General features: G+C 39.7%; 1 protein-coding gene across 2 annotated transcripts in view; it reads left to right on the plus strand.

Moving 5' to 3' along the window:
- Dsc1 (desmocollin 1) overlaps positions 1-2,449 on the plus strand; it is a 32,544-nt gene extending 30,095 nt beyond the window's left edge. For both annotated transcript variants that reach the window (XM_010643391.1, XM_010643395.1), the window contains exons 14-16: positions 259-380; positions 1,110-1,352; positions 2,252-2,449. In XM_010643391.1, coding sequence (XP_010641693.1) covers positions 259-380; positions 1,110-1,352; positions 2,252-2,449 — 563 coding nt within the window. The remainder of the gene's footprint in view (positions 1-258; positions 381-1,109; positions 1,353-2,251) is intronic.
- Positions 2,450-18,770: the final 16,321 nt, after the last annotated feature.

Below are 18,770 nucleotides of genomic sequence, written 5' to 3' on the forward strand. Positions count from 1 at the left end.
TGTATTTTTAAAATATTCTGTTTTGGGCCGGGGATTTAGCTCAGTGGTTCGGTGGCCTGCCTTGCAAGCACAAGGACCTGAGTTCAATCCCCGGTACCCAGGGGGGAAAAAAAATTCTGTTTTAAGTTTTATGACCAGATATGATCTCAGTTTATAAAATGAATTTTTAAAAGTCATAGAGAATCTTTAAAAAATTTATCAAATTATTCATTATGTACCAAAAAGAGAAGAAATTTACTTCAATTTTTTATTTTTTAGGTATGATATTTACATGTTTTTGTGTTACTACCAAGACAACAGTAAAGAAATGTTTTCCAGAGGATGTAGCCCAGCAAAATTTAATTGTATCAAATACTGAAGGACCTGGAGAAGAAGTAACGGTAAATTGGATTTCAATTCCCTTTGAATTGTATCGTAACCAAATAATGTTAGTTTGATTAATATATAATAATGGTAATAATAACTTATGATATTTATTGAGCACATACTATGCCAAGCAGAATTCCAAGTTGCATGTTTGAATTTATTTAAAACTCACAATCTCCCTGCATTAGTTTCAAGGTACTGCTGTCCCAAACTGAATAAGTTAAACAATGGAGACTTACTGTCTCATGTTTTTGAAAGTAGAACACAGAGATAAAGGTGTTGGCAGGGCTGTCTCCCAATTGGAGGCACCAGGGAAGAACTTGTCCCAAGTTTTTCTCCTACCTTGTCACCTGAGTTTACAGTAGCATAAGTCGAATCTTCATATGACCTTCTCCCTGTGTGTCTGTGTTCAAATCTCTCCTTTCCCTGAGGAAGGACACTGGTCCTACTAGGTCAGGCACCTTATGTAGTATAACTTCATCTTAAGTTAAGTAACTGTATCTACGATGACCTTGTTTCTAAATAAGGTCACATCGTAAGGTACTGGGGTTGAGATGTCAATGCATAAATTTTTAGGGGATACAGTTTAACCCATAACATTTATGGTATGTCTCCTGTATTATCCTGATTTTACATGCAGGGAGTTGAAGCACAGCAGCTAAGTGATTTGCCTCTGGTGGGGAAGAAAGTGAATTGTTAGCTTCATTCTGATGCATTCATTTTATCTTTAATTTTATTTATAGGAAGCAAATATTAGACTTCCTATGCAGACATCCAACATCTGTGACACAAGCATGTCTGTTGGTACTCTTGGTGGCCAGGGAATTAAAACACAGCAAAGTTTTGAAATGACCAAAGGAGGCTACACTTTGGATTCCAGCAAAGGAGGTGGCCATCAAACCTTGGAGTCCGCAAAGGGAGGGACAGACCCTGGCAGATATACCTACACCGAGTGGCAAAGCTTCACCCAACCTCGGCTTGGAGAAGTAAGTGCCAGTGTCTTTCAGTTCGGTCACACGGAATTGGAGCATTATCAGTCAGCATTTCCCAAAATTCTACTGCCCATGCACCTGGAACACACAATCCTCTCCATCCTGAGTGGTGATAGATGTGGATACCAACTCCAAAGTCAAACAGTAAAATTAGTTACCTTTTTAACATCAGACTTTAAAATATGGTTTATCATACTTTATCTAGGGGTAGCATACGTGGATGTGTCTGGGGAGGTGAAAAAATTGATAGCGTCTTCCCTAAAAATTAACAAAGAAATCATCTCCAATGAAATATTTGTTGCAATGAACAGATCATAAATCATACCACTTGCCAGTGTGCTTGAGTGCTTTATGTGGTTATGAAGACTTGACTACTCGAGTTAACAGATTAAACTTTTATTTGGGGTTTTATTTACTCATTTTGCTTTTGGTGTTTTCTTGCTTTTGTTTTGCTTTTTGGCTCAGGTTAGCCAGTGTAGGTTGATATTAGCCAATTTAACATATTTCATTATTATAGGTATATAGTAGTATATAAACAAGCATTATAGCCTATATTTCCCATGATTCTGCACATATTTGAAGAATTGATGGAGGTAAATTTCAACTATACACATCCTGTGTGCAAATGAGAGCTCGTAAATGAATTACGTGGTGTATGTATAGCCTTGACTTTCATAAATGTGTTCACTAGGGGCATTGATTTATTTGCTATATTTTAAGAATGAATATAATACAGACCAATCATGTGCATTTTTTATATATAGGAATCCATTAGAGGACACACTCTGATTAAAAATTAAACAGTAAAAGGTAAATCCAAGACATCATTTTTATGCTAATCTGTTTAGGTGTTTTAAAAAAATAATAATAAAATGTGCTCTCTCTCAATACAGAAGGTGTATCTGTGTGGACAAGATGAGGAGCACAAACATTCGGAAGACTACGTTCGTTCATATAACTATGAAGGCAAAGGGTCTGTGGCCGGCTCAGTGGGCTGCTGCAGCGATCGGCAGGAAGAAGAAGGCCTGGAGTTTCTAGATCACCTGGAGCCTAAATTTAGGACGTTAGCAAAGACATGTATAAAGAAATAAGTGTGCTTTCTAGGACAGTAACATCTACAAATGCATGTGTAGGAGGCTATTTAATGCAAAAGGATAGCAGCGTCTGCTAATGCGACTCTGCACGTTGCAGGAACTGTGTTTATTATTGTAACTATGAGACTTGCCCAGGTTCTCCATGTCTCAGAATTTCCGTATTTTCTAAAGTAAAAGTTGCACTGCCATTGTGTTGTATAGGCTCGTGTGTCCTGCTCGGCCCCTTCGGGACTAAACCATGTGAGCTCTTGCACCTTCTATGTATTTGAAAACTCATGCTACCTTGTGTGCTATGAAGACTGTGTGGAGAGTTGGGTACTGTGGAAGCTGTTCTGAGTGAATTTTCATTTTAGATGTGCAAATTAAAATTTTTCTTTAAAGTTTTTGGGGAAATTATGATCTTGGGCTTATTTTCTTTTGCTTCAGAGAATTGCTGTCTCTCTGCCTGAAGGGTGTTTATGAATGCTTAAGTGCAGCCTTGTTTGGGAAATGAGTTCATTTCTCACTATACCTTTTACTCCTCCAAGTAGGTGCTCCAAATACTTTCTTCTTCCAGGATCCTTCCGAGGTTAGTCCTTGGATTGCTGCCCAAGTAATTGTGTTAGCTGGTGCCTACAGCTCCAGGGACTGTTGGAAAGACAGACCAGCAGTTTGGACTGCAGAGATTTGCCAAAGATTATATGAAAGAATTTCAACTCTCATACTCATGAGTGGACTTAGGCTCAAAAATATGTTTCAGGGCCGAGGATTTGGCTTAGTAGTTCTGCTGCCTGCCTACGGAGCACAAAGGTCTGAGTTTGATCCCCAGTACAGAAACAAAAACAAAAACAAAAACAAAAACGTTTCAGCCAGGTGTGATGCCACAGCCCTTTAATCCTGGCACTCAGGAGGCTGAGTCAGGATGATTGCCATGAGTTTGAGGCCAGCCTGGGCTACATAGTAAGCTCAAGGTCAGCCAGAACTGCATATGAGACCCTGTCTCAACCCTCCCGTACAAATATTTCATATGTCCAACAGGATTTACTAGTAAGTCTTTAAAAATATAAATACATCGGCAAACCCATTTAGCCTCTAGTGTGAACCCAGACCCACCCTCTCAGTGCCTTTCACCTTGTACCTCAAGCATTTGTACAGTCAGCCCTGAAGGCATCAGCTGCAATTCTGACACACAAGGCTTGACACTTTATATGTGACAAAAATTTAGTTCACGCCTATGTTAGAATTTAATACTCTATCTACATTAGTAATTACTCTTTTAAAATGGAAAATCAGAAATAGTGTCTAGCATGTATATGAATAAATTTAAAAATTAAAACCTATTACAGGCACAGTGACCAAGCATTCGTTGAAGTTGGATAAGTGAACAAACATGAGAGTAAGAAAATTATTTTAATGAGTATTATATTTTATTAAGTTAGAAAGAAACTGCATTTAAGTAATCTTTTATTAGTTATTTGTGGCAAACTCTTTAAAGCCATTCAGAATAACAATATATATTATGTGGAAATTTCCCACCTAAACTAAATTGTTTTGTTTAACCTATTAACTAGCTATCTATTTAAAAAACCAAGTATTTTTTTTTCTTGTACATTTTTTTGACTAGCCTTATTCTCACAGTTTCTAAGGAAAATGAGTCTTGATATGAAATTGGATATTGAAGCTAAACAAAAATGTAGTTTTAAAAAGCCTGATTTGGTTTTATAAGATGTCCATAATGTACGAATTTTATGGCCATTGTAAGGTAATGGGGAAGGGTGATGTGATTTGTATTGTTTGGTATACACGTCCCTTTGACAGTGATATGACTTTTGAAATTTAAAATACAAATATTACAAATTTGGAAATACAGTATCATAAGTTATATTTCTGAATGTAGGTATAATGTTCTATGAGTAATTTAAAGTACTAGCTGAACAAAAAGTTATATGCATTTGTCTTCCTATTTCTCTTTGATTTGCTTAAATATGGAAAAGAAAATCCATATCTGAGTATAAAGCATATGTAATGTCCTCAGGTAGATTTCTTTGCCAGCAAAGGTGATGTTCTGAAGTAATAGAAAAATTAGTGGGAAATAAATTTGTATTAAGCAGTTTGGCTATTTAAAATATTTTATAGTATTATTAAAATTTATCTCACGAACTATAACTGCGGATTAATTCCTTAGGCAGTTCAAAGTCATTTTCTGTTTGGACTCACAATTACATGTCAATTGTATGATTGATGAAATTTATAAAATTCCATCAGACTGTTTATAAATTTCATTTGTTAATAAAATATACATTTCATATAAATTGATTGTGAGTTATTTGGCAATTAGTATGTTAATGGTGATGAATTTGTTTTCTATACTGAAATCTATAGTTAGAGAAATAAACAATCTTATTTTTCTTATTTTCTTATTCAAATATTTCATGTGAAAAAAATTTCATGGGAGCACCAAATGAGATGAAAATTTATGTGATTTTTATAAGTGAGCTTCATGAAGCACTTTCTAATCTTACTGAATTTATAACTATTTCTGATTTTATTCAAAGCACCTCTTAAAACTTGATCACTATGCACGTGTTTACTTGTAGAAAATGTCAGACGCTATGTTATTTGGAAAATGCTCAAAATAGCTGCTTTACAGTGGAGGATGTTTTGTTAGCACATTCTATCCTTTTAGTTATAAAAATCCTGTCCTATTTGAAAAGAATATTTTTCAAGCCTTGAAATGTTGAGATAATAGATAAAAAGAATTTATATATTACCCCAATCCTTACTACCAAAGACATAATCATTTTCAAGTGTGTGAAGTACATTTATAATAGGCATTCTGTGCAGATAATCTCCACTTCTTAAAGCAAGGGTTTGATGGACAGGAATAAAATATCCTTCGATAAGCCCATCTACAGAGTAAGTCATTTATTCCCTTATTTCAGAGAGGGGTGAAAACAAAACAAAACAAAACTAAACTAAAAGCAAGTATGGCCTTCTCTGGTCTGTATTTTTCTCTGAGAATACATAAGATTTTAACATTTGTTTCATTTGTCAGTGTGCAGCAGTGAATACCCACAACTGCGGAAGTTTTATGTGTGTGTATGTGGGAGTACTGGGGTTCGAGCTCAAGGCCTTTGCACTGAGTTACATACAACATTTTTTGTTTTTCATTTTAAGACAGTGTCACTAAACCACTCAATTGTCTAGAGGAGGCTCCAATATGCAATCCTCCTGCCTCAGCCTCCCAAGTGAGTGCTGAAATTGAATTATAGACACATGCTACCGCCCAGAACTGTATCTCTCATCCTGGAGATCCAGAGTAAAAATATTTATTTTTGCTGTTCCTACGATTGAATTAAAGGCCTGTGCTCTACCACTAGCTACATCCTCAGCCCCTATCCCCGATTCCAAATCACGGATTCCCAAAATGAGATTACCGGCCCAGCAGCATCAGCTGGGAACGTGTTAGAAACTCCAACTCCCGGGTCCTATGGAATAGGAAGCTTCGAGGGCGAAAGCGCTGAGCTGTGTTCGCCACCCCAGCTGTTTCTACTGTCCCTCACTCCTGGGAAGGCCTGTCCTCGTGAGGCCCTTGGCCTCTGCACTGGCTCTGGGGTGCAGCTCTGGGCCTCCCCCGCCAGCTCCTCTGAATCCGAATCCTCTGGACCTGGTAACTGGCTTTCTGTGGAAGCAGAAACAGTGCTCCCCAGTGTATACAGGGAGGTGTTCTGTGACACAGTACGGGACCACATTGGACCCGTTCCCGGTGGGCGACTTGGTCACTGGCGGTAGAAGGGGTCAGCCACAAGCGGGACAGGCACACGTGTCCCACAAGAGGCCCTGCAGCGAGACTTAGGAACGACGGCTCTGTCATGAGTGTGTTAAATAAATGCCATTTTCACTGCGCTTAGTAAATTTGTTTTGTTAACTTATAGTTGAGAAAAGTCAGTTTATCAAAATCACGTGAGTTTTGATCAGGCCTATATAATAAATTTATCAGCTGTTTCAGAACCAACTAAATATCTCTGATATTCCCACAGCAAATATCCTGAGATCGTTTTAGGCGAACAGGTGCCTTAAGGTAATCTTTGCCTATTGAGCCAGTTTATCACCACGCATATTTAAAAAGTTCTATTTTTGTGGTTATAGCTGACTTCAAATATCATCAGCGGGGCCAAGGAGTCGTCAGAACCAGTCTTTTGTATTAGGTGAGCAGATTCTGTCAGGATTATTTCTTTTTATTTCAGACTGAAAAATTATGCAGGAAATCAAAAACAGGACAAGTTTTCAGGCATTTACAATTTTAATTAGCATTACTATTAATGATTAAATACACTGTGTAATACATATGTTAAATGTAAATGACAATCATTAAGGATATATGGTATTGATTATTAATGCTAAATATTAATTAAATAGTAATATTTAATATTAAATATAACCAATGTCATGCATTGAGGACTCTTGCTACTGATAAACACACGTCCCTCAGTATTTAATGGGAATTATGACAGATTGCTGGTTGTCTACCATCTCTTCACCCCATTCATTCCTAGAGTTGGAATTGAAGTTTTATTACGAGTGCCTACGTGTTTAAGAGACCATTATTTCCCAACCCTGTGAACTAAGCATGACCATGTTCTAAATTTTGGCAAGAAGAAGTAAATGCTGTACATGAAACTTCTGGATAGATGCCAGTAGGGGAACTGATTCAGCTAGATCTATATTTTTATACGTCTGCCGATTACATTTCATGATATCTAAAACCTCAATGCAATGCCTGGTGCTCAGGCAGCCATTTTGTGACCTTCAGATTGGAAGCCATATGCTAAGAATGGCGGAGCAGAAAGATAGGCAGAATCTGGGTCCCTGGTAACTTTATGGGACCTCTAACCTGCTCGGGACTGCCTGCCTTTAAATTTGTTCACATAAGTGAATTAGCCTTTGTGCTTTGAAACTGTAAAACCTTTATGTTTTCTCTTCTATATCTGTAACTAGTCTGACACAAGAAAAGAACAAAGATGAATCAATACAATTATTTTATCCACGTCATGATTCAGTGACATTAATCTGCCATGAAATCTCATTTTCTTTTGGTTAAAGAGTTAAAAAATTATAGGCCCTGAAGGTATTTCAGTGTTGTTCTGATCAGCCTCAAAGCAAAAGGGAATATTCACAGAAACTTAAAAAATAGTATAACGATGGGTGACTTGTGCTCTCTTTTGCCCTCTTCAGAGCCAGAAGCCTCACTTGCTAGGAAGCCACAAATCTGGGAGTGAGAAGTTGTGGGTTCCAGTACCTGCTGTGGTACACTGGATCTGTCAGGTCACTGAATCTCATTTACTTTAATCCTTCACTGCCAAAAGGATTTGTTTGTTGGTTTTGTTATCCACACTATGCTGTTCTCTAATGTGGGGATGATGTCGCATTATATTCATTATTGTAGTCTGCCTTGTACCTCATGAGGTTTTTATTTTTGTGGTACTGGGGATGGAACTCAGGGCCTTTGCACTGAACTACATACCCACCCCTTTTTATTTACTTTTTATTTTATTTTTGTTTTGTTTTTTTGGTACGGGGATTGAACTCAGGACCTTGCACTTGTGAGGCAGGCAGCAGAACCACTGAGGTAAATCCCTGGCCTTTTACTTTTTATTTTGAGACAGAGTCTTGCTAAATCACTAAATTTCGAGGGCTGGGCTTGAACTCGCCGTCCTGCTGCCTCAGCCTCCCAGAGTGCTGGGATTCACCACACCAGAGTGCGAGCGGCACCACACCTGGCTTGCTTGTATTTTTACTGTGCTGGAGACAGAATACAAGGTCCTTCCATATGCTGCGCACATGCCTACCACTGAACCGTGACCCGAGCCCAGGATTTTGTGTTTTAATTGTCTATATCCAGGGCATTAATATTTCACTGTATTATTAAAATCAATTTTAAAATCGATCAATTTGTTGGCACTACTGTTCTCCATTCCAACCAATCATATGCTGGAATGCATACGTTTGCTTAGTTAGTTAATTCTTGGTTGCATTCTATAAGCTTCATGCATGTCCTCAGTTATTTAAAAGTAAATGAAAAAATTTCTTCCTGTTAAGTTCTATCACTATCCAAAATGCATTTCTGCGCTTACCCAATAGACTTCAGAGAGTGGAAGGGTTGATTTAAACAAACAGAAGTTGTGGCAGTTTCAGCCAGTGACAGATGACTTTATGTTTTTGCTCTATGACAGATGATGATTACAGACTCTAATTCACAGAGTTGGAATTCCGCTGGTCTATATTATAGGCCATGAAAAAGGCATCCTCCCTTGCCCCCCGCTTTTATCCTAACTCAGTGAATTGGTCCAGACTTGAATCAGGTTCTGGTAAGAGAAACAACAGTGACTTAAACAAGAAAGTTCATTTTTCTCTAAGGTAAAACAAGTTGAAGCTTGGGTCCCACAGAAGCTTCTTAATGTTGTCAGCCTCCTAAGAGTCTTCTCCATTTCTGTGCAGCCATCTTCTTCACAAACTGCTTCATAGTCATAAGGTGTTTAGCCATCACCTCTAAAGCAGAAACAGAGGGGAAGGGAGTCCCTTCCTTCTTAGCTAGTCCAGAAGCTGCGTAAGCTTGGGAGAACTTAGCAACATGGTCATTTCTGTTTGCAAAGGAGACTGAGAAACATCATTTTTCCAGCTTAGTGCCATCAGCTGAATAAAATCAGGGCACTGTCACTAAGAAAGAGTTACCAATAATGTCAGATAATGTAGGGGAAAATATAATTTTTCTGAACCAATAGAGCACTGCCCAGGTCAATATGACTTATAATAAAGTATAGAAGTTATAATGGCCAGGAGTCTGCGTTCTTACAGTGGAGAAACATGCTTTTTTAATTTGCTATATTTATTATCTACAAAGGCTTTTCCCTTAGTGATCATTCACACACAGAAAGGCTGTCACTCATCCCTTCACCCTGATTTTTGTGTCATGGTCTTTGGAAGGAGATTTAAGATGGGGAAAAAAGATAGATTCTCTATACTGTTGCTTTTTCAAACATAGAACAATAAAAAAGGCCTCCTATTCTTTTGAACCAACCTGAAACTCATTTTGATTGCTTTCCCAGCCCCTAACGGCATTCATGTCTGTAACTACTTGTCCTACGTGAATATTCCATGTGAAATGATCATGTTGCCGTTCATCATATACTTCACTCTTTATCATATCCCTTGATTATTGTTGTTGCTCCTTTACTGAAGTCTACTCCCACGAGAGCAAGGATCTTTGTGTCTGGAACAGTTCTGGCCATGCAGAAGGAACGCAGTGTTTGGTGAAGAAATGTATCAGGTATCTTCTATATGCAAACCTTACAGAAAGATTTCACAAATGTTTCCTCTTTTAAAATATTCACAACAGACTTCCAAGTGTAAGTTTTATTATTCCTGGGAACCATAAAGAAAAACAGAGGCTACAGACATCGACTGACTTAAGGTCAGTCTGCTAGTTTTCCATAGAGCCAGGATCTAAGTGGAAGTCTCAGCAATGATTAACTCCTGAACATTGCTTTTGAACAGTCTTTCGCTGTCCATAATATAATGGAAGAATATATGTATAGCTTCAAAATCACAAAAGAAAAATGTGCTTTCTAGGAATTTATCTTAAATATTTTACATTTTCTTGCCCTTCTATTATGTGAATTTTGATCTTCAGCTGATAAATTACTAGGGGAAGAAGAAGGGCAAAGCATCTGCCTTCCAGTAGCCTTCTCTTCTCAGAACTCTTGCAAGGAATATAAATTGGTACAGCCATTCCAGAAAAACAGTATTATGATCCTCAAACATAATAATAGTGCTACCACACAACCCAGCAAGCCCATTACTAGAGGAAATGAAATGAACACCACGTGGAGAAATCTACACTCTCTTGTTCACTGTGGCATTATTCAGATTAGCCAGGACCTTAAAAATGTAATTAACCACTGAGTGGATGTACTGCTTGTGTGTGTAAGATATGTATATAATAGAACATTATTTGGCCATTAAAAAGGAAGGCATATTGCCATTTGCAGCAACATGTGTAGACCTGGAAGATGGCATGAAACTAGAGACTGATCTGTGAAGGGGAGGCAGAGTGTGTCCGGGATGACTTGGCTTCTCCCTGAGCAAGTAGGAACGTGACGAAACCATGAACTATAATGAGAAGAAAAGCAAAATAGGTTTGCTTTGCAAAGATGATGGCTTCAGGCTGGAGTCCTTTGACCTTGGGGTATTTGTGGAAGTTTTAGTCAAGCATGTGCTGTCTCTAACTTGAAAATAAAGGGTGTACTAGACACAACTCCTTTTATTATTATCTAATATTTATGTAATCCATCCTGTAAGACTGGAATTTAGGGAATGGAACATTTTTTATTTAGCTGTTTAAGTGGCAAGTGGCATGAATACTTACTTCTGTGAGAATATTTTAAGCATCTTTTCTGTCTTTTTCTCATTCAGGGCTCACTAGCCATTCCCCTTTACACCCTTTTCCCTTTCACCTGCCCACCCCCAGGGTGTCCTTCTCTGACTCTATCTCCAGGGCTTTGTTAATTAAGAAAATCAAGCTAATCCTTGATATGCTAATGAGGATTACTATCGAGTGAACTAAACAAATAAACCGAATATAAAAAAGGAAGATGTACATTTTATCTCAATAATATTTTGCAAAGACAAAAACGGAAAAGTAAGAAAAAAAAAAGAAGAACCAAGAGAGTAAGAGGTAGTTTATTTTATGTGGCAGTGGTAGTGTTTGAAAAGTAGAAAGTGAAAAGAAAAAGTACGGAGTGAGAAGTAGCCAAGGGGGACATTTAAACTCCGGGGAGGCTGCATACGGGATATTGAGAAGGGCAGAGATTTTAAAGGTGGCTGGAACAGACCAGAAATGACTCAAAGTTCTTAATTGTGAAAGGCCCTGTGCACCACTGGAAATTCTCAGGATTTGATCTAAGTGAGGTGAGAAACTTCTGGAGCATTAACCATTTAAAAAAATTATTGTGGAATAATTTCAGAAGAGCATAAGAAAAGAAACATTTTGATGCAGCCTATTTGTTGGAAGAGATTACATGGCTGCCAGGTTGAAAGTGTGCAGAAACAAATGGTACTGACAGCATAAAGACCTCGACAGGGGTTTGGGATCAAGGGAGAGATGATGGCAGTTTGCATGAGGATGGTACTGATGGAGGCAGCATGTTTTAAAAGAGCATTGAAGGGGATTTATTGATGCATCTGATTTAGGGTATAAGACAAAAGAAGGAGCCAAGAATCTGCAAGAGATTTTTGGCCTAAAATATTGGAAGAGAGTTGCTATTATTTGAAGGGGAAAAGACTCTCGAGTGAGTATTTGTAATGGACAAGATCAGGAGCTTCACACTGGAAGATTAATTTTGCAATGTGTACGCACTTAAATTACGATTTTATTAAGCAGTTGGAACCTGTAGTTCAAGGAAGAGGTCTGGGACAGAGCGTTACATTTGCCTGGCATCAGCACAAGGCTTTTAAAGTCAGGAGACAGCAGACTGAGATCAACAAAGAGTGCAGGGGGAAAGAATAAAGGTTTAGCCACTGAGTCCTGGGGTGCTACAGTTTTAAGGAATTAAGGAGAGGATGTAGAGAAGGAAAAACAAACTAGGCAAAGAATATGTTTCTAAGATAGCTGGGCCAGTTCTCTGCAAAGAAGACAGTAAAAGGAAGCTGAGAAATGTTACATTCAACAAGATGAAAGTCCCTGTAACTTTAATTAGAACATTTCTGGTGAAGAAGTAGCAGACAAAACCTAATTAGATTTGATCTATGAGGTAATGAGAGGGAAGAAATTGAGGACAATAAATATAGAACAACTTTTCCTAGAGTTTTTTTTTTTTCCATAAAGGACAGCAGATAAATGGGAGATGAATGACACAGAGAGACAGAAATATCTATGGTTCTGTTTATCTGTTATTAGGAAAGAAACAGGATTAAATTGACGTTGTAAGGGAGAAGAAGCAGAATGGATAGAACAAAGACCTTGAGCAGGTGGCAGGAGCCGATGGAAACGAAAGCACAAGAGGAAGTCTGGATCGTAGTCACAAACTGGGGTGGTTCTTCCATAGTACTGGAGAAAAAGCCGCACACTGGCATATGGTAGTTGCAGATAAGCTTGTGGATCTTCTCTTTGATAATCTCCATTCGTTCTGTGAAACGGAAAGTAAAGTCATCAATGGGAAGCAAGCATGAGAGAAGACGTAGAGCAGTTTCGAAGTGCAAGGAAGTGTGAAAATATCACCGAGGAGAACGGAAAATTCAATGGATGAGGTGAACAGAGTGAGACACACGGAAGTATGGAAGCCCACTCTGAAACTCCTGAGACCGGACAAGAGTTCAATGCTACCCACATCCAACCGCACGTGTGTAACAGCTAAGTGCAAAGTCACGTCTAATCAGGAAGTGCTCTGACAGAAGTGAACCGTGAAGCTCTCAGAGGCAATAACACCAGAGTAAAGATATGCAAAGAGTGATTTTAGGACTGTAATGATGCTCAAGAACCCTAAGCTGGATGAAGGGGGAAAGGAAGCCCAAGAAGAGAAAGAAAGTAAAACTGGTTGTCTAACAGATTTAGATGCTACTTCGGTTTAAGATTTGGTGGGGTTAAGAAACGGGAGGAAAATACTACGAGAATAGAAGGGATGATCATGGAATGGAAAGCTTGAAACTGAGAGTCATAGAGTAGTTAGTGGTTAGGAATGGTAAGGCCTAGAGTATGACTGTGGAGGGAATGAGGAAGGTAGTATTGTACTGAAAGATGGTATAGCAAATGGGCGAACTCAAGGAACCAAGGGACTCGGATTTTTAGAACGATTATCTAAGAGTGTTACTTTTCTGTTGGTGGTGTAGTGAATTATGGCAAATGCAGTGGCTTGAAACAACACAGATTTGCAACCTTATAGTTCTGTAGGTCATAAATCTGATGAGGATCTCACTGAGCTAAAATCAAGGTAGCCGGGCTGTGTTCCTTTCTGGAGGTCCTATCAGAGAATCCTTTCATTGTATTTATCAGCCTGTAGGAGTTGTCTAGATTTCTGAGGGCATTGTGGTCCCTTTGCAAAGTCAGCAAGTAGGCCATGTCTTTCTTATGCTATACTGTCTGAGGCACCTTGCATCCTCACATCGCCTTCTCTGATTCCTTCATCCACAGTCAAGGACCCTTGTGATGACACTGGGCCACCCACACACTCCAGAATAACCTCCCTATTTTAACATGAGCTTTACTCACTTGCTGCATTTGCTATGTAAGATTATTTATTCAGAGTGTGAGGATTAGTACATAGCTATCTTTGAAAAGCCATTATTTTACCTACCATATGTATATGTTGAAGTCACCAGGAGTTATGAGAGGAGTGGAATTTTAGTGAGTTCAAAAATGAACCAAAACTTGTCCCATGGACTGAAAGGGATTATGTTGGGGAAATCTGTAGATAACTGCAAGGATGTGTAGAATGGGAGCTTAGTCTGCTAACTTGAAATCTAGTGGTGGAGAAGGTAATATTCAGGACAGAATTGTGAGAACATATTATTTGGAAATAAAAATGAGAATAAAGTAACCTATGTATTTGATCTCCAGGACCGATAGCCATAGGAGCATTGAAGGAAAATATCTGTACCTGAGAGGCTCAGGTCCACTAGAGCAAGAGCCATTGGAAAAGGAAGAGGTTGAGGATGTGACAGGTTCTGCTGAGTTTAAGAAAGAATAAACAGTTGAAGTGTTCAGTATTTGGAGTGGGGTCAGAAAAGCGTATATGTTGAACTTTATAGGGAACAGGTTCTAGGGGAAGAAAACAGGCTCCAGGGCAGAAAGGACCCAGGGAACCATGACTTCTTTTGGGAGCCAAGACGAATAGGATAAAGACTCTGTAGAGATTATTCTCCTAATCTCAAAGTGGAAGGTGATGGGAGGCAGGAGGGTGAGTGAGAGGGGGACAAGTCTTGCTGAGTTTGTAAGGTGTTAAAGGAATGACAGAAGTTAGGGGCCTGTCATTCTCAGTTTGGAGTCTTCCAATCTGTGATCACCGGCATGCTTTGTGTTTGCGCAAGGCGGTCTACTCAAGAGGCTGAAAGCCACTCAGTCAGGAGTGCATTATACAGTAAATAGATGAATGAATAGAGCACAGGAGAATGTGGGTAAGCAGTGCAACTCAAGGGAAAATTGTCCACTGGCTTTTCCCTTCATTAGATATTTCTGGGGCTCTTTTGATTCCCGTTGGAGGTGATATGGGCCAAGCAAAATGGTCATTTTTATTAAAATCATGTAGTTCCTGGCATTAGATTGCTGAGTTCTGGGTTGCTCACCTCTCCTTCTGGAGTTAGAGTCTAGGCTTTGCTTCTCAAGAACAAAGAATTGGATGAGACAAGCCAAAAACAGTGCCAAAAGTTTATTTGAAAAGTGAGCGGTGAAGGGTTGTGGAGGGAACCAGCTCTGCAGAGCAGACCTAGGCAGGACAAGAGAAAAACAAAAAGTACACACCAAATGTTGGGCTACAGGGGAAGTCAGTATAGGGAGCTCTTCCTGGCTTACCTCTCCTTTTATACTGTCCAAATCTCAAGGAAACCCATGAGAACTTCTACATAAGGGTCCTGGAAGGCAGTGCTGGGATCCCAAGCTGCAGGTCCATGCTGTCCTACTGAAAATCTGCTTGAGTTCTTGGGAGAAGTCCAGGTGTTGGGCTTTGGGAACTGCTTGGGTTTTGTAATTAACAGGTCATGGCTGCTTCCCCAGCTAGTTTGGCCATGCCCTAGTGTCCTACCTCATTCTCATTTAAACCCTGCTGGTGAGGGGCAAACAAATGTGATTTTTGTTATGGATGAGCAAGTTAGAACAACTGAGATGCACCCCACTCTATGCCAGATAGGAGGCCCATTTATTATAGCTGGTGGTTGAGGAGGGGCTACTCCCAGAAGTTTCCTCGGCAATGGGAAGTGGTCTGATTTCTCCTTTTAAGCCATGCATTCAGTTGGGGAGGGTTCAGGGGAGAGCAAGCAGAATCTTACAAAAGCAGAACCATGCCAGGTTAGTGGGGGACACAAGGAAGTTTCACACGTGCTAGGTGAGCTACAAAACATCCTTCCACTGCAGCAAGTTTACTGCCAAGTAGAATGTGGGGGTTTGGGGTGCTTTGTTTAAGCGCAAGCACTTTGTTCAAGCACAAGTACAAAATGACACTGAGGCACGAGATGGAGTCGGGTTGGCTATCACAGTTTTAAGTTTGATGTGATGATTGACTGGTATAAATATTCTATAGCTAATATATATTAGGTAATGGTCATTGGATGCTTACTGTATTCTAGGTACAATTTATAAATAGCATATAAGATGTATGTAAATAAATATAAATTATATATCGTATAATTGCAACCCATCTAAAATTCAACTAATAAATATTAACTGTGGGGTTAAATAATTATATTTTTCTCTCCCATATTTCACCTGTACTACTCCTAATGACCTGCATGTGCAGTAGTATATGATGCCCCAAAGTCCCTCCTCCATCTGTCATCTGCCTAATTCAACATTGTTGACCTGCTGCCACATACCTCTGTTGTCCTTCTTACATTTTCCTCTTCAGTATCACAACCAATTTACTTCAACGTCCAAGTTATTACATCTGCTTCATAAGACTCCGAAGATCAAATTTTCCTGAACATTTAAAAATGTGTTATAAACTTGACTGATGAAGATTGTTCACATAATATAAACTCAATAGTAGTACCGCTGATTATTTTGGAATTTTCATTAGTACCTCCCTTGCCTTTTTTTTTTTTTCCCCCGTTGCTTTTGGATTCACTCCTGGGTTGTACATCATCCTGAGGTCTCGAAAGATGACACCTGCCCTCACAAGAGGCTCTGTCAGTGGGGGACAGGTAGGAAAGAACCCTTTGGGATCTGCCGTCTATGTGCACATCCATCATAAGTGGAATTTTTTTAGTTGTCCTTGTTGTCTTTAATATACTTAGTTTCTACTTCCGGAATTAGAAAAGTGTGAAGCTAGGCTGGGTAACTTTGGCTCATGGGGCTTGGCTTGCTGATTGTTCCTCTCTTTAAGAACTTTCTGGTTCTGACTTTCTATGAAAACTATGGAATGAGGACTAGGTTCAGACCAAGATTTTCAGTAAAGAGATCATATGCAGTCTTGGTTTGAATGTGGATGTGGTAGTTCCATACAGCATTCAGCACTACTTTGATTATCTTACTTAGGGAGTACTGAGACTTGGGAGCTTCCTTGAGCAGCTCAAGACATACAGGAAGATAATTCCTGATTTTTAGTCTTTAGGGCACCAAAATACAAAACTTATTCATGTCAGCCAAAAGTTATAGCCAAAAGATATTCTTTAAAAGATGATGTCTACTCACATTTTATTGTCTCTAAATTTACGTCAGGTGTCTTAAACTTGATTTATAGAGGAATCCTTTTCAAGGGCTATATAGTCTAATTTAAATATCCAAATAATGGGCACTTACTTAGAAGTAGATTATATTTCATTCCATTGTTTAAAAAATTTCATCAGAAATAAACAAAAATCACCATTTTAATAGCCCTAATCAAGTACCTAATGTGAAAGATGACACAAAATGTCTGAGACAAATTTTTATACATCACACCTCTGCCCTTTTCTGGAATGCGGGAAAACATGAGCCATCCTTAAGGAATTAGAAGTAAGGGTAAGCAAGAGTTTGGGAATGTCCCATCGTCAAAGGCTATGATGACTGCCTGAGTAGATTTCTGGAGCCTGAAACTAGCTCACTTTTCTGTTTTGGAAAGCTTCAGGCTAGAGATCATGATGGCATCATTAATAGGATGAGAGGGTTTACGAAACCACTGCTGGAGAAACTTAAGGGGTAAAAATATGGAAGCAGAAGGATGCCAGCTCTAGTCTCATTATGACGAGCCAGACCTTACTAGCAAAAGTTCAGGGATGATTTTGTAGACATGGAAACAATAGAACAGCTCATTGTGTGCCATTCATTAATTAAACAGAGCTTGGAGCAAAGGCACGTGATGTAAGACATGCATGCACGGTTTTGAATATCACAGTCATTCTGGTATGTATAATGGTATTAGGGTCATAAATGTTTTCAATCATTGAAATGCTGTTAAGTGCCGTGGTGGCTTTTCAAGCAGGTTTTCTCCAGACGTCTCAGAGGATAGATTTAAACCAAACAAAATGGAAGAGACAAGTTTGTCCCTGTGGTCAGACTTACCTGGTTCAAGTCAGTAATTGAGAAGTTTAGGAGGATGAGTCAGAATGCCTTGTCATTGCTTTCTGAAGAGCAGAAAGCACACAGCTTTTATATTTTAATCTTCCTGGTTAGGTGCTGTTATAATTCATCCAGTTTAAGTGTGCGTCAAATCAAACTGCAAATTTCCCTCTTCTTTTTCACTTCTCACGATGAACTCTGGTTTGGATGGCAGTGAAACTCTGCACTAGGAGTTGTTCAGTAGTTCAGCGTGGAAGAAATTATAAGAAGGCCTGGGGTTCTTGGGGGAAAACCAGTAGCCCATATGTAAGACCTAAGCGGATGCATTTTTCCATAGTAACACATTCTTCCTTTTCTTATTTTACCGCAGACCTGATTCTTTACCTTTATCGACCTATTTATGTTCCTATATGATGCTAATTTTCTTGCCTGATTTTCATACTGACTATGACATTTCTAAGACAAGACCCGGAAGAACGGTTGGTCGCATTGCAAATGCTGCTGGAACTACGCGTGCGAGTCTGGGAATTTTAATTCAGGAAAGACTGAAAAGTCTCTCCAGCCCTGTCTTCAGGAGGTGGGCCTCAGGCAGTGGTGACGGATTAGGCGACTCTGCAGCTCCAGGCTGTTTCTGTGGGTCTGCAATGACCCCGGGGCAGGGGCGGCCCTGGCCAAGAGGGTGGCCGGCTGGGCGGGGCTGGGCTGACCGCGCTTGGGAGTGAGTCTTTGTACAGTCAGGGCTTCTGCTGGGCAGGGCCAGCTGCTAATCCTGCCAAGCGGACACCGGGGCGGGGGGACGTGGGTCATATAGGTGGCGCCCGTAGATGAGAAACACTGCGCAGGTGACAGGGTGGCGACAAGAGGGAGTTCCCACCTGTCGGATTATTAAAGAAATGAAGATTTAAGAAAATAGCAAGGAGGGGACGATCGGTGTCTTTGGACTCGCCCGGAGCCCCACCCTCGAGCAGAGGAAAAGCCCCTTGGGTGGAGGCAGGCAGCACTTCAGAGAAAGCAAGAAGAAAAGCGCTCCCCACGCTCTCGGCCGGACTCCTGCGCCGGGGACCCAGCCTGAGTCGTGCCGAGCGCTGCCACCCGCGG

The sequence above is a fragment of the Fukomys damarensis genome, unplaced genomic scaffold (genome assembly GCF_012274545.1).
Source record: "Fukomys damarensis isolate Sample0158 unplaced genomic scaffold, DMR_v1.0_HiC HiC_scaffold_30, whole genome shotgun sequence".
NCBI lineage: Eukaryota > Metazoa > Chordata > Mammalia > Rodentia > Bathyergidae > Fukomys > Fukomys damarensis.